The sequence below is a fragment of the Macaca thibetana genome, chromosome 16 (assembly GCF_024542745.1).
Source record: "Macaca thibetana thibetana isolate TM-01 chromosome 16, ASM2454274v1, whole genome shotgun sequence".
NCBI classification, from domain to species: domain Eukaryota; kingdom Metazoa; phylum Chordata; class Mammalia; order Primates; family Cercopithecidae; genus Macaca; species Macaca thibetana.
Window position 1 is genome coordinate 27387061 of NC_065593.1, and position 16964 is coordinate 27404024.

A 16964-nucleotide genomic window follows, 5' to 3' on the forward strand; every position below is an offset into this window, starting at 1 on the left:
CATCTGTAGCCTACAAAGCCTAAAATACTTAATATCTGGCCCTTTCAGAAGAAGTTCGCAGACCCCTGGACTAGATGGACACAACTGGCAAGATTCAGTGTGTGTGTGCCTGAGAGTATGCATGTGTGCACGCACATGTGCATATACAGAACAAATGTAGCAGACCTGTTATTTTCAAATGCCATTGACTATAAGGCCTGGGAAGACTGGAACTGTCTTTCACATCTTTCTTGTTTGTCACCATATCCCCAAAACCTAGGTCAGTGGCTGTAACACAGCAGGCATTCAGTAAGTATTTGCTGAATAAGTACATTGAATTTTGTACAAATCAATCAATTCTAGGCCACAAGTAAAACCTCAAAATCTAAAAAGAAGACTGTGTAGGCTGTAGTGCAATCTAATCAAAATGAATAACAATCTCCCGCAGCTCTTAAAAATCTTACACAGATCTTTATTGCCATGGACAGATCTTCAAGACTTATTTTTAAGTAAAGTCATATAGCCTACATATAATCTTGCTTGTGTAAAAAAGAGGAAAAAAATGCCCATATCATATGTGCCTATGTAAAAAGCCTGCCAAGATTAAAAACTATTTATAGTACTATATCTGAGAACTGAAGGTTGAGGTACTTTTGTTTTCAATAATTCTGTGCTTTTCTCTTCTTATGAGCAATTATTTCTTTTTTTAAAAAAGCATATGAGATATATATTAAAGAGTTTTCTTCCATGCATTTTTCTTTATCTTTTGATACCTTCCATCAATTATATTTAGAGCAAAATCTAAAGAAGGTAAAATCCGATTTAGCACAAAATTATACATTAGTTCTTGTACATTCAGCATATCAATTAGTTGAAAGTGTTCTTTATGGAGTATCATGATAAAATGACTATTTGAGAAGAAGTAGCTTAGTTTATGTGACTAGATGGCTGTATCTAAGACAGAACTAAATATATCTGGTGTATACTGGCAATAAATAAGCTCAAAAAGCGAGGAGAAAATAACTACACACTCAGACCCAGGGCAGGTTATAAAAAAATAAAGACCAGTTGGAAAGGTACCAAATTTTACATGGGTTTTTATTTATTTAAAAGACAGCTCACTCTAAAAACAGTTATTTTCCCCTTTGGCTGCACTTTAAAATCACGTGGGAAACTTTAAAAAAGGACCTCTGCCTGGGCCCCACCCCCCCAGCACCATTAAACAGGACTCTCTGGTGGTAGAACCTGGGTGCTGGCATATTTCCTAAACTCCTCGTTATTCTAAGGTGCAGCAGAATTGAGAAGCACTGCTTTGAAAGGATTAATGGATTTTCTAGTTTGAGTTATGTGTGGTGGTTTTATTTTTAGCTAATAAAAGAAAGTAGAAACAGCATGCTAGTAGCTTATCTTAACTATGGCTTGTGTCCAGGGGTTGTGGCACATTGCTGTCAGCTGCTACCGGAAAAACAAATTGACAGTTCCTTTATTTTGAGGGGTAAGCAGATATTCTTTGAAAGCCAAATCTACAAAACTGAAAACATAAGGTAAAGGTAAATGTCATAACAGCAAATAGCTGAGCCAATATCACGGTCTCAGACTTGTGACTTTGCATAGTATTAACTGCCACCATAAATGGATGCAGCACACAGCAACACGTCCTTACCTATTGAAAATCGTCTGCAGGGCCTCTTCGAAACGGCGAAGAACTTTAGGAGGGCTTGGCCACTTCACGTGCTTCCCGTAGTCTCGCATGGTCTTGACGCCATGGAAGCGTCTGGCCACCTCGTGGATGTATGACTTCACTTTATAGCGCCGGTAGTACCTGAGTATAGTCAGAGCTGCCTTGGTTCTTTTGTACCGCATGCGGGCCAGGGTGCCCCGCCACACCTTCACAATAGAGAAAGAAAAAGGAAAATACTGTTGGCTGGCTGAGTTGTGGATGGCTTTGACATTATAGCAGCTCCTCTACTTACAAACTCAACCAGGCAACTTGCAAGTGTGCACAAAATCAGCCAGAGCCAAAGGATGTCAGTTCCACCTGCCACCAACAGATGGCGTGGGGAGTCACGTCAGTCATTTTGTTTCAGCTGTCTAGCTGCTCATTATTCTACACTGAAGTGTGTGCTGAGCCTGAAACTGAGTCCTGTTTTAACTTTACTGTCATGAAAAGAAGAAAGCCAAAATGCAAATATCTTTGGATAAATATTTTAGGAATGCTGAAGGGAAGTGAGATGAGTCAGAACATCATGCCATAAGCATCTATAGTTTTCTTGTGAAACCTAACTTTACATAGATTATACATGCTGGCCACTGGTGTAACGCCACTTTGGATTTACAAACTGATTTACACACAGCCTGTGCACCTACTCTCGCGTGGCACTACGTAAACTCTCGAGGATTCATGGAGAAAGGGTAAATCAGATTACGTAGTAATATCATGTGAAACTTTGTTAAAAGTTTTTCAGTGCTCAGAAATCAATGACACTATAAATGTCTCAATGCCAACTTCATCCAAGCATGGCAAAGTCAGAGATACTTACCTTTTTCAGGACCTTTGTCAGGTGCCCATATTTCTCAACTTCTCAAGCAAAAACAAATTTGGTGTGATCTTTACTTAATCACTGGCTCTTCCCCTATATATCCTCTCCACCACCACTTTACTCCTTCTTCCACAATATGGAAGTGTAAAACCCCTTTCTGCTACCAGTCTCCAAGATGCTAAACAACCCTAGTTGCTTTCTTCGATGAACTCCTTGAACACATAGCCATCATGCCCCAGTATATTGTTTGCTGCTACTTAAATAACTGTTCCAACTCTTAGGTTGATTGTATTATTTCCCTCCCTAGTCCCTGGCCTTTCAGAGCCAAGATTTTCAACCTCTAGTTCAAAGCCCACAGTATGGGTTCTGCAGACTCCCTCAGGTTTCTTTCATTTCTTCTTAAAAATCCCCATCTGTGCCCACCAATTCCTCTCAGCAAAACTTGCGCAGTGCCTCATTTGACTCAGTTGTTTTAGGTTTGTCCTCATGCGGACTCCTAAAGTACACCATGTGCTTGCAGTGTTCTCCCTTTTCAGCCTGCTGCACAATATAGATTTGTTTGCACACTACGTGCAAGAAGATCATCAAGGGACCCCAGTGGGTCAAGAAAAACCATAATATTTAAGGGAAACATGACACATGGGCAATTTGTGATGGTAATCTAGAGTCCACATATAAATAGAACGTTTAAAGACAATGAAGCAATAAAAACTAACTGGTCATCTCATGTGGCGTCAGTACAGCAGCCCTTTTTAGTCAAAATGGCTCCCTTCCTTGTAGCCAAATCCACTGTACAGATGGCTTTGTTACGCCTCCACCCAAGTGCAAAAATAAAGCTCCCTTCTTTAGTATCTTGAAAAACCAAAAAAATACAATTACAGGGTGAAAGTATGTGATTTAGTTTCTTAGACAAAACACATTTTTAAGTTTCCTACTGTTTGTTGCTTTTTTTTTTTTTTTTATTGGGAGGAATTTAAGACTCCTTGGAGCCACATCTATATAGGATATCAATCTTTAATTTTCAAGAAGTGTTTTACAGAGCTTCCTATTAGAATGTTTTTGGTTAGATTCTTTAGCAAATTGAAAAAAACATTTTATAAGTACTTTTTAAGCGGTAGTTTATTTCTTTTACAAGAAACCTACTTTATCAAGGGGGTCTTTTTTTTTTGACAACCTTTATAATTTCATCTGTGTTGGCTTATTTAGGTTTTTAATAGTTGAAAAAACCAAACAGCACAAAAATGCATATAAAAAACACAGTAGCCCTTCTCTTCACCCTTCTAAACCCACCTCTCTACCTCCAGTAGAACTATTACCTCCATACAAACTATTTTAGATGCTTCTTCCATATTTACTGTCATATTTATAAATATTATGGCTAGGTGCGGTGGCTCATGCCTGTAATCCTAGCATTTTGGGAGGTTGAGGTGGGAGAATCACTTGAGCCCAGGAGTTCGAAACCAGCCTGGGCAACATGGCGAAACCCTGTCTCCACTAAAAATACAGAAAAATTAGCTGAGTGTGGTGGTGTGCACCTGTAGTCCCAGCTACTCAGCAGACTTAGGTGGGAGGATTGCCTGAGTTCAGGAAGTTGAGGCTATAGTGAGCCAAGATTGCACCACTGTACTCCAGCCTGGGTGATGGAAGTGAGACCCTGACCGCCCCCCCCCAAAAAGATACCCCCCAAAAAAACTACATATACTATGATTTCTTGGTTGATCCTTTTAGATACTATCCAAATCACACAAGATGGAGACTTAGCTCTCCCACCATCATTCTTTCTTCTTGTCTATCTTCCCAATGATAAAGTATGTTCACATTACATATATTAACTCTATTATACATTGAATAATTTACATATGATATGTATATGTTATATTGCATTGTGTTATATATTACACATATATTTGGTTCATTGCTGTGCTAAGAAGTATGAAGGTTCTTTCTTTATTGTATTTGTTTTTACCTATCATTAGTAACTGCCTTGTTTTTAAAATTTGCTTTATTTACTATAAACCTACTGCTAATTTTTGCCAAATGCTCTTACAGACCCATCAAATGATTAGCAGTAATTTTTTTACTCGTTGAGCACATTAACTGAATCTTTTTCTTTGATATTCCCTGTATCCACTGAACAGTTCTCTATCCTGGGACTTTTTAAATTACTCTTCCATGTTGGATCTGAGTTCTCCCCCACCACCCCGCACCCAGTAGCTTTCAAGAAAAGGTGTATGGCCAATACATTTCTATTCTCTTAAATTTCCTTGAAAGTAAAAAGCAGTTGCCTAAAATGTTGTCTGTTTCTTGAGTTATAAAAGCAGAGTAGTTGAGAACAAGCTCTGGACTCAGACTGCCTGTTTTCAAGTCCTGGTCCCACTCTTAAGAGCTGCGCAGGTGGGGCGCAGTGGCTCATGCCTGTAATTCCAGCACTTTGGGAGGCCGAGGTGGGCGGATCACGAGGTCAGGAGTTCCAGACCAGCTTGGCCAACATGGTGAAACCCCATCTCTACTAAAAATACAAAAAATTAGCCAGGTGTGGTGGCGCACGTCTGTAATCCCAGCTACCTAGGAGGCTGAGGCAGGAGAATCACCTGAACCTGGGAGGCAGATGTTGCAGTGAGCTGAGATCGCACCATTGCACTGCAGCCTGGGCGACAGAGCGAGACTCTGTCTCAAAAGAAAAAGAAAAAAAGAACTGTGTAAACTTGGGCAAGCTTCCTAACTCCTCTGTGCCTTAGTTTTCTTAGCTGTAAAATGGGGATAATAATGGTGCTTACCTTGTGGTGTTATGAGGATTAATGGAGTTTATAATACTTAACACCTAAAATAGTGCCTGGTGAGTAGTCAGTGCTCAATAAGCATAGGCTGTTATGACTATTTGAAAGTCTATTCTTTATTGGGTTGTGGGTTGTGCTACTTTCTTTTTTTTTGAGATGGAGTCTCACTCTGTCGCCCAGGCTGGAGTGCAGTGGCGCGATCTTGGCTCACTGCAAGATCCGCCTCCCAGGTTCACGCCATTCTCCTGCCTCAGCCTCCCCAGTAGCTGGGACTACAGGCGCCCACCACCACGCCCAGCTAATTTTTTGTATTTTTAGTACAGATGGGGTTTCACTGTGTTAGCCAGGGCGGTCTCAAGCTCCTGACCTCGAGATCTGCCCGCCTCGGCCTCCCAATGTGCTGGGATTATAGGCGTGAGCCACCGCTCCCGGCGATTGTGCTACTTTCTTTTTTCCTATGTGCAGATTTTTTGCCTCTGTCACTTGTCAGTGTGACCTGAAAACTGTTTAGTAAATGTAAACCATTCTTTCTCAGTCTGCCATTTGCCCCTAGACAGTGCCTGAACTGATACTGTTTTATTCTTCCACCTATAATATGGACTGGTGTCCGTGGTTTATATACCTTATCCAGTCATTTAGTTGCCTAAGAGGAGAGGACAGCGTGCAGGGGCTTTAAGTAACTACCACTGGGGTCTTTACTTCCTCCTATGAAATAAGTGCATCAGAGGTCTGCTTCACCAAATCTGGGTTGTATTGGAGACTTTTGGCTTGTTATGGGGCTAAGTGTTCCTTTTTCATGTCTAGTGGAGCTTTTCCTTGGTTTGGCTGTAATAATCATTGCTTGCAGATGCTTTCCTCATTTAACACCCACTTATTGATATATCAGAGGCAAGAAAAATGGCAAACCTTGCCTACTCTTCTTGCTTGTGAAGGAAGTCTTCTTGATGAAAGAAAGAGTCCCCAGTGAAGGTGTGGGGTATTCTAAGCCCTCCCTCTGGTACACCTTTATACTGAATGTAGCACCTTCAAAAGCAAAGCGACTTTTCAGAATTTCCTCCTTGTACTTCTCCATGCTCCATTCTTCTCTTTGAAGAATATATCGATTTTTTAAAAGCATCTTCTTTCAATTTGGCCCAAGTTTTCTTTTTTTGGATGACACTTCTCAAAGTTGATGGTATAAAGTTGGAATCTTTTCTTGGTTTCAGGGTTGATGGCATGTTCTTTGTTATTTTTACATTTGATATTTGTTAATCTTACACAATTCTGTGGGAAGGAAATTTTGTGAACCTGCAGTTATATCACCACCTCTATCAGAAGTCTCTTAGGCTCTATTTTTTAACATCAAAGGACAAGCATTGAAAACTACAGAGGAAAATGATTTACAGGAAAAATGATTCATGCATTTTTCCTTATAATCTAAGCATATTTGGTTTAAATAGATATGCTTCCATAAAAGTTTGTGTGTATGTGTGGCAGGAGGTTGTTGGTTGGTTTTCCCACCAAGGGTCTGCAGATTTGGAATTTAAGGTATACCTTAAGACAGATTTTCCTGTTTTCTCTTTGTTTAAAGCAGCTTAAACTGTTGAGTTTGTCGAGAGTCATACAAAGCTTTCATTTGTAAAGGACTATGCCTGATGACAAAGCTTCAGAAAGCAGAAAATTAAATGTTATATTAAAAAACAAGTGCTTAGTACGTATTTGCATATGCCTGAGAGGTTCAACAAACAACAAGGGAGCCAAAAGGGGCCCTGCTTCAGACAATATTAACATAAAAGTAGAACCAGCCAGACATTACGTGCTTTAGGATATGAGGCCAGAGGAGCGGGAGCCGAAGGACACACGCTGGGACCTGCGAGGTGAAGTCAGTAGAGGATATCGGGTAGACAGCGTACTGACAGAGGAGCAAGCCAGGGACCATTTCTCAGAAAAGAGGACAGCGGCAAACAGAGAGGCCTGCTCAGAGGGAACAACTCAGGTATAAACAGAGAATGCTGGCATGGCATTGCACACATCCTTGCAACCAAGGTGCCAATTCTCAACACAGCAGCCAGAGTGATCCTTTTAAGACCAAAGTCAGATCATGTCACTTCTCTGCTCAAACTCTGCAGTGGCTCTCTATTTCCCTGAGCAGAAAAGCCAAAGTCCTTCCTACAGCGTTCATGGCCCTATGTGGTCTGATACTGTCTCCTCCCCGCCTCATCTCCCGCTGTCCTCTCCCCTGCTCGCTCCCGCCACACTGGCCTCCCGGCTGGACCCTACACAGGCCAGGCACCCTCTTGTCTCAGGGCCTTTGTGCTAGTTGCTCCGTCTGCCTGGAATAATCTGCTACCAGCCATCAGATGGCTGACTTCCTCACTCTCTGCATCTTTGCTCAGTTGTCACCTTCTCAAGGGAGGCCAGCTCTGGCCTTATTTAAAAGTTCAACTTGTCTTCACCTCCCCACCACTGCCCCCAAGCACTCTTGATTCTCCTTACCATGCTCTGCTTTTTCTTTTTCCCCCAGCACTCAATCCCTTCCAATGTATCATGTAACTTCCATATTATGGTGGTGTTTATGCTCTCGCCCACTAGAATTTAAGGGCTACTAGGCTGGGGGTCTTTATCTGTTTTGCTCACTGATGTATTTCCACTGTCTGGAACAATGCCAAGGACCTAGTTAATAATATTTGCTGAATGAATGAATGTATTCTACTTCATTTTCCAAGCCTGATATTGAATCTTTCACTTCGGCTGTCATGTTTTCCATCTTCAAGAGCTTGCTCTTGTAATATTTCTTTTAAAAGCATGTTGCTCTTACTTTATCCTTATCCTTTCCTTGCTTACTTTATCCTTATCCTTGCTCTTGCAATATTTCTTTTAAAAGCATGTTGCTCTTACTTTATGAATGCAACATCTCATCCCGCCTCTGAGTATATAACTTATGGTTTTATTTTTTGCACTGTTCCTTGTGTTGCACCTGTTACCTCTAAATCCCCAATTTTCCTATTTGTCTTAGTCTTGGCCTTGCCCAAGGCTTCCTCAAATGTATAGGGATCATTGGACCTCCACTCACACTGAAGGGTGAACAGCCCTTGGAAGCTCTGTGTAAGTGCTTCATGGATGGGGAACTTCAGTACAGGGTGATTAGGTTGGGAGTAGCCATCTGTGGGGAACCCCAGAATGTCAGGATCATAAAGTGTTCTCTCTTTCTTGCCAGAATCCTCAGAGTGAAGGGGTCTGGGGTAGGTGGTGGGGGGAATCTTACTCCTCAGTATCTATACTTTCACTTAATATCCTTGGTCTCAATATGGTACTAGACCCCTCTCCTCCACTGAGCCTGGCGTCCCTAAGTTCAGAACTTCTCTAAATCCTGTTCAATTTATTCAGACAGGAAACTTCTTGCCATCTATCAGAATGAGGCTGAGGTAGTCCCTTAGCTTTGTGAGGTCTGGGGAGAGACCTAGTATCTAATTCCTCCTTACATAGATTTTAACCAACCTCCTCTGTCAGGGCCACCCCTCATCCCTACCTACAGAGGCACCCAGTCCTTCCCAGTCTAGAATCTTTCTACAGCCCTACAGTCAGATGAACTGGCTTGTCTGTTTGCCTTGTTCTCTGCAGGCACTTGCCTAGGAGTAACCACTCATTTACTTACTTCTAAACTGATGCTGACACCTCTTGTCTGCTGTTGTTTCTACTATGGTACTATTTGTCCTCGTAGGTTTATCCACTTTTTATTCCTTTTCTGCTCTTTTCGAGATGTTAAGAGAGTGGATATAAACACAACTGTCATGTTTAACCAGATGTTTCATAATGCCATCTTAATTCTACCATTTTTTCTTCTGGTCCATACTTCTTTAGTGGTCAGATGTTTCAAAGCAACATCTAACAGTCATTAAACTTTGCAAAAAAAGTAGGATTCTAGGTTACACTCTATTAAGAAGTAGGGCAATTATGTATCTTCCGTTTGGTCTCAGAATCAAACACAGGTCACCTTTCCTTTTTTCTCCTAGTTCCCCATGTTTTGTTTTTCAAAATTCTAGTCATTATGGGTGTTGGGGCTCTTTCTGTCTTGTTGTCAATACAAATCCCTACTTCATAGCTCCCTGGTGCTCTGAATTAGACATTCTCTTGGTTTCCACAAACAGAATCATTCAACGTTTCAGCTCCCAGCTTCTCAGGTCCTCCTTGCCTAAGGACGATTTTTAGAAGCATCTTTCTTCCATTTCTACCTTTAAGTTCCCTATATGGTTATTTGGGCAGAGAGTTCTGACACCTTATGGTCATTAAAAAGTTGTGGTAGAGGAGGGTTTATTTATGTAAATAATGAACTCTGGTTGAATGAACTCTGAGCAAATTGTAAATATACAAAATTTGGTATACACACATTCCATCAAATTTAGAATATGACAGTCACATTCAATTTGGGATATTCCATGATTGATTGATGAAAGGCGTGGCCCCTTCTAAGAGCTATTTTAAAGGAAGACTCAGAGAAAGAAAAATCTTTCTCTTCCATCTCTATAAGGGACAAAATGAATAAAGACTTGATGTGCTATTTTTTTTTTGTTGTTGTTGTTGTTTTTTGAGACGGAGTCTCACTCTGTCGCCCAGGCTGGAGTGCAGTGGCGCGATCTCGGCTCACTGCAAGCTCCGCCTCCTGGGTTTACGCCATTCTCCTGCCTCAGCCTCCTGAGTAGCTGGGACTACAGGCGCCCGCCACCGCGCCCGGCTAATTTTTTGTATTTTTAGTAGAGACGGGGTTTCACCGTGGTCTCGATCTCCTGACCTTGTGATCCGCCCGCCTCGGCCTCCCAAAGTGCTGGGATTACAGGCGTGAGCCACCGCGCCCGGCCTTGATGTGCTATTTTTAAAATGCTGGTGCTCATGTTTTTACCAGAATAGCAGGTTAATATGTACCAATAAGAAAATACAATCCGGCCGGGCGCGGTGGCTCAAGCCTGTAATCCCAGCACTTTGGGAGGCCGAGACGGGTGGATCACGAGGTCAGGAGATCGAGACCATCCTGGCTAACACAGTGAAACCCCGTCTCTACTAAAAAATACAAAAAAACTAGCCGGGCGAGGTGGCGGGCGCCTGTAGTCCCAGCTACTCGGGAGGCTGAGGCAGGAGAATGGCCTGAACCCGGGAGGCGGAGCTTGCAGTGAGCTGAGATCCGGCCACTGCACTCCAGCAAGGGGGACAGAGTGAGACTCCGTCTCAAAAAAAAAAAAAAAAAAAAAAAAAAAAAAATACAATCCATTGAATATAATTTATAGGCTATTAGCATAATTCCTGATGCAAAATTCCTTCGTTTTACAGATAAATTAATAATATTTTGGAAGATATAGGAGAAATCTAAGACACAAAAGAACCAAATCTTTAGTCAATAAAGAAATGTAAAAATCAATAAAATGAAGAGCCACACACACAAAAAGCACATGTGAGTCTGATCATTACAAGCTGTCCTGATGAACTTAACTATTGCAGGTGGTGGTACTGGTATGTGCTTGGTGGGACATAATTTAGAAGTGACTACCCCTGAGCTGTCTTACCTTGGTCTGGGAGACTAACTTGCCAAGTTAATTGACCCATGAACCTTCCTTTAGGACATGCCCATTTTATATATATGGCCTTGTCCAGATTCATTAACCTTGCAATTCTTTAGTGCACACAATTGCTGCCTATCAATGATTTCTTCACTATGATGATGACATGATCTGGCAGCCTCCTTAAAACTGTTACTTCAAGAAGTAATTGAACCTTTTGGTCAATTACTATCAGAAGAACAGTCCAACATCAACACTATTGAAACCCAAATTGCAATTATTTTGCAGACAAATGAAAATAAAATTACTCCAGATAATAGGTTAAGTAATTCTGACAGATCTTCCAGGATTCAATCTTGTAAATACTCTGTGGAGCTGTAGGAAAGTGACTGCTCTCTTTGGTTTGGTTTGGTTTTCTTAAAACAGGAGGTAAAAACTTGGTAATTCATCTTCAAAATCTCTGAAGACTATCTTTAAACTGCATTTTGATGTAGAACTACAAAGTTTTGGTCAAGTGTTTGAGCATCTGAGCAGATCCAAGTGGTGTCTGGCAATATTTCAGCTTTTTGAGGAGACTCCTACAGCCTCTACCATCCCCAGGTGTACCTCTGTCTGATACCGAGATGGTTTACCACCTGGTAAAGAGTACAGGTCAGGCTTTGACCTTGTGTGACAAATGCCTAGTATTCAAAACACACAGTACTCCATAAAAATAATAACACAGTATACATTTTCTTTAGTTGTTTGCAAATAATCTCAATTTTGACTAGTTCTCTAGATTGCCAAAATAACTGATATTTGAAAGGTCCAGCCAAAGGTATACCCTAACATTGATTCCACAGAGAAAAAGGGTTCCAATTTCAGTAAGTTTGGGAAAGCTGTATACTGCAATTCCTTTATGGAGATTCATGGTGAACATTAGCATATTAGAAGCTCTGAGAATTCCTTTTTTTTTTTTTTTTTTTTTTTTTTTTTGAGATGGAGTCTCACTCTGTCACCCAGGCTGGAGTGCAGTGGCGTGATCTCGGTTCGCTGCAAGCTCCGCCTCCCAGGTTCATGCCATTCTCCTGCCTCAGCCTCCTGAGTAGCTGGGACAGGTGCCCACCACCACGCCCAGCTAATTTTTTGTATTTTTTAGTAGAGGCGGGGTTTCACCGTGTTAGCCAGGATGGTCTTGATCTCCTGACCTCGTGATCCACCCGCCTTGGCCTCCCAAAGTGCTGGGATTACAGGTGTGAGCCACTGTGCCCAGCCGAAGCTCTGAGAATTTCTATATAAATCTACTTTAACAGAACTGAAAAAAACCGTAATTGACTGTAGATTTCTTTGTATACAGAGTACTAATTTTGAAGGGCATCAGGATATGCCACCCCAGATTATGCCACTTTGGCACAAGGATTATTTTGAGCTAAAGACAACTAAGAAATAGTAGATGCAGGAAAAGCTCTCTGCCCTTCCCCTATCTGCCTAAAAAGCATATATTTCCCATGAGAAAAGTGCCCCCTCCTTGTACTAGGAAGACAAGAACACTCTTATCGCCAGAGAGGAAAAGTCCACATCGAGATGAGTCTACATAAACAGGTCTTACTAAAATAGCCTTTATCTTCCATTACTTCCTTTCATGCAGTTCCTTGTCACTTTCTCACAATTTATTGCTCCTAGAATCCCAGATCCCCTATCTCATGTCTGGTCACATTTTATTGCCTTTCTTTAAAATGGTATGTAAGACCCTGAGTCTACCACTTCTTTAGGGTTTTCACTTCTTTTCTGTGAAGTTCCTGTGCATATACAATACTTACATCAGTAAAAATTGTATGCCTTTTCTCCAGTTAATCTGTCTTTTGTGAGTTAAATTTGCAGGCCCCAGGCACTGAATCTAGGCAGGTAGAGGAAGTTTTTTCCTTCTCTACAATTTCCAAAGAACCAGGTTCTATCCTTTTGGGAAGCAATGAAATCAAACAAAATAAAAGAATTATTCAAATAAGATAAAGAGTAATTATACCAGAAAACCTAGACTATGAAAAGCTATTGTGTATAAAGCTTACTTTAATTAAAAGTCAAAGCAGAAAGGGAAATGGGGTATTCAATACATATTTTATTTAGCTAATAAGAGGCATACACATTTGTCAGGAAAGACATTTTCGTTTTCTTTTTTTTTTTTTTAAAGATGGAGTCTCACTCTATCACCCAGGCTGGAGTTGCAGTGGTGTGATCTTGGTTCACTGCAATCTCCATCTTCTGGTTTTAGCGATTCTCCTGTCTCAGCCTCCTGAGTAGCCTGGGATTACAGGTGTGCCTGGCTAATTTTTGTATTTTTTTAGTAGAGACAGGGTTTTGCCATGTAAGCCAGACTGGTTTCGAATTCCTGACCTCAAGCAATCTGCACTCCTTGGCCTCCCAAAGTGCTGTGATTACAGGTGTGAGCCACTGGGCCTGGCTGAAAGACATTTTCCTAAACCAAGTAAACTCACAGAAAATAGCACTGTATCAATGTTAATTTTCTGATTGTGGTAATTATACTACAGTTACAGAAGAGAATGCCCTTGTTTTTAGAAAATATACATGAAATATTTAGGGGTAAAGGGGTATTACATCTGCAAATTACTCTCAAATAGTTCCAAAACCAATTGTATATATACACACAAATAGATCTATATACACAGATATACACATATACAGATTGAGAGAGAGAGAGAGAACAAAAGAACAAGCATTGATAGAGGCAGGAGACAGAGAAATCCTAGACAGACATAGGTGGGTCCCTGGTGCAACCCCACCTTCAAGCCAAAGACAGTTTAAAGCCTGAAGGCCAAGCTACAAGTCAAATCCATGGACGAGATTGAGAACCTGTCTTCCCATTTGGTGTGCTTTCCTTTGATTGATCCCCACCTTTCACCTATTTTACATATACCCTTCCCTGTTTTTACACCATGTCCACTTTTGACTGGTGCCTTTGTTGTAACCATTTTTGCATACTCACATACCAATTAACATGCACTTCCTTACCCCGTGCCTATAAAAGCCCCAGACTCAGCCACACTGGAGAGATGATCTGACCCTCCTATCCCCTCTCTGCTGAGAGCTGTTTTGTTGCTCAATACAATTCTCCGCCTTTACCACCCTTCAACTGTCAGCATGACCTCATTCTTGGATGCAGGACAAGAGCTCAGGACCCACTGAACGCAGATATTCAGAAATGCTGTAACACTGACCCTCTGCCTGTGTCAATGGAGAGCAGCCACCTCACACAATAGAAGCAACGGTGGTCCTGAGCTGGCCCAGAGCCATGCCTGTCCCGGAGCCGCAGGCCAGAGTGGGGCAAAAGGCTACAGAGCTGCTAACACATCACTGTTTGTTGGGCTGCAGATGGCAGAACTAAAAGAGCTAATTAGCATACTATAACACCCCCTCTGGGGCTTTGGGGTCATGGGCACCCCTGCCTGGGCATCACTGCATTCCCCTGGGGGTAATACACCTGGTCTGGTCATGTAGCCTACATGGAGCTTGCTCCTATGCTGGTGCTTGGAGTGGCCAGCCAGACCCCATACTCCCTCGCTCACGTGCTCCCTCCTGCCAGGGGCTGAGTGCAGTGGGCCGAGTAGACAGGGTGCCTCTGCTGTGAGTCCAGCAAAGGGGCCAAGAAAAATCCTGCATCAATATGATAAAACAAATATAGTTAAAATTTTAACATTTGGGCATTGGGGTGAAAGGCATATGTATAAGAATTCTTTATATTATTCTTGCAACTTTTCTGCAAATCTAAAATTATTTCAAAATAAAACAACAGGTATCTTTAAGGGGTGGTGAAGAAAAACTGCACAATGTATTTTTAACAATTTTACATAAGCAAGAGTGATCATTATACCTTTTTTAAAAATTTAAATTTTCTAAGAAGTTTGTTGTACTTGTGTTTTCTGAATATTGGTGAGTATATATAAAAATTGAAAATGACGGCAATTTTATGAGTTTGTAAATTAGTCTATGCTAATTTAAAAAACTGGAAACATGTTTAAAGGATGCCAAGTTAATTCATATGGTAACCTACACTGAGTTATATATAAAGGCAGTGCCATGTCGGGCCATATTGGAGCCTGAGGCAAAAGGAAAAAACTCAATAATACGGATCCCATCTTTATTTAAAATTTTGATCTTTTGTTCACCATGGATTTCCTGCATTAATTTCGGATTTTTAAAAATATTGCATGAACATATTATCTATCCTGACCACATTTTTGGTACCTCCTTAAAATTTACATTTGAGTCCTGGCCCTGCATACGGAAACAAAAATTACAGAACAAACCTAGCCTGGTATTTGGCAGATCGGAGGAAGGGAAGGGAGTGAATGCCAGTCATGTGGTGGGCTCTGTCTTAGGGGACACATGCTATCTCATTTTAAGTCTTCCAATAGTCCCAATAGGCAGATGTTTTTAGCATTTACAAAGGAGAAAGTTAAGGTTCAAAGAGAGTGATATACTTTGGATAACACAGTAAATGATACAACTGTATCTCAGCTCTCTCTGGCTCCAAGAATTGATCATGCCATCTCCTAAATGTATCACACTTAAAGCAGTCTAATGGTATATAAAGCAATAATGCCTATTATTTAATTTTCCCTCTGAGAGACTTGGACTTGCTATAATAATTAACAGGAAGATTGGTTTCAAACATAATCCAAGCTACTACACTACTACATTCTTCATATATACATAGACAATTCCCAATAATAAAGCTTTTTTTTTTTTTGAGATGGAGTCTTGCTCTGTCACCCAGGCTGGAGTGCAGTGGTGTGATCTCAGCTCACTGCCACCTCCACCTCCTGGGTTCAAGCGATTCTCCTGCCTCAGCCTCTTGAGTAGCTGGGATTATAGGCATGCACCACCACACCTGGCTGATTTTAATATTTTTAGTAGAAATGGGGTGTTGTCATGTTGGCCAGGCAGGTCTCCAACTCCTGACCTCAGGTGATCCACCTGCCTCCGCCTCCCTAAGTGCTTGGATTATAGCCAATCATAAAGTTTTGAATTGAGTGTGATCTCTAATGGCATCAGCACAGTTTTCCTTGTGCTGACAGTTAATAGGAGTAGGTTTACAGTATTCCAATAATAATAAGGGGCAGAGATGTGGCCACTGAGGGGAAGTGGGTTTTGTACACTGTAGCTGTTGCATTTAGTAAAAGGTAGAGAGCACGGTTTGTTGCCAAACTATATATATACTGCAAAACTTTTGACTTCGACCATACTTTAAAGAAAAAAAAATCTCTTTATTGGTTAGTTAAGGCTTTCTTCATTAACTTCTGGTTGACCATTGTAAGGAATTACATAAACATGCTACTTTTTTCTTTTTTTTGACAGACTTACTCTGTCACCCAGGCTGGAGTGCAGTGTCTCAGCTCACTGCAACCTCCACCTCCCAGGTTCAAGCGATTCTTGTGCCTCAGCCTCCTGAGTAACTGGGATTACAAGCACGTGCTACCACACCTGGCTAATTTTTTGTATTTAGTAGAAACGGGGTTTCACCATGTTGCCCAGGCTGGTCCTGAACTCTTGAGCTCAGGCAATCCACCCGCCTCGGCCTCCCAAAGTGCTAGGATTACAGGCATGAGCCATTGTGCCCTGCTAACATGCTATATTTTTAAATAAGAGAATGAAATCACAGTTTGGGAAAACAGTTTTGAAGGAAGAAAATATACGATTTAAAATTTTGGCAATAAAATAAAATTGGAATTGATAGCTGAGCTAAGTCAACTTTGTGCTCATAAACATAGGATAACTAAAAAGTATTAATGATGAACAAGGCTTCGGAAAAATGTAATACTTAAAATTTGAAGAGCTGGGCATGGGGGCTTATCCCTGTAGTCCCAGCTACTTGAGAGGCGGAGGTGGGAAGATTGCTTGAGGCCAAGAGTTACTAACCTGGGTGATATAGTGAGACCCTATCTCTTAGCAAAACTGGATAACTGTTTCCAGTTTCTAGATAATCTTTTGCATACAGGCCCAATGACACATCAAATGCTCATCAATAGTTCTTAATTGCTTTGGGGTAACTGGATTTCCATCCAAGTATCAGTTTTGTGTCAGTGTATTAAATTGAAAATATTTTTGTATCTTTACAAAATACTGGTGTTTGGATTATTTTCCCT

General features: G+C 41.1%; 1 protein-coding gene and 1 long non-coding RNA gene across 6 annotated transcripts in view; one reads left to right on the forward strand and one right to left on the reverse strand.

Moving 5' to 3' along the window:
• MYO1D (myosin ID) overlaps window positions 1–16964 on the reverse strand; it is a 382795-nt gene that overhangs the window by 168131 nt on the left and 197700 nt on the right. For 4 of the 5 annotated variants that reach the window (XM_050763783.1, XM_050763784.1, XM_050763785.1 and 1 more), the window contains one exon: window positions 1643–1866. In XM_050763783.1, the coding sequence (XP_050619740.1) occupies window positions 1643–1866 (224 nt within the window). Of the gene's footprint in view, window positions 1–1642; window positions 1867–10528; window positions 12760–16964 lie in introns of those variants that run through there. The other variant, XM_050763788.1, reaches the window with a different exon arrangement.
• The window catches only part of LOC126939018 (uncharacterized), a 148235-nt gene that overhangs the window by 130700 nt on the left and 571 nt on the right, over window positions 1–16964 (forward strand). The window lies entirely within an intron of this gene.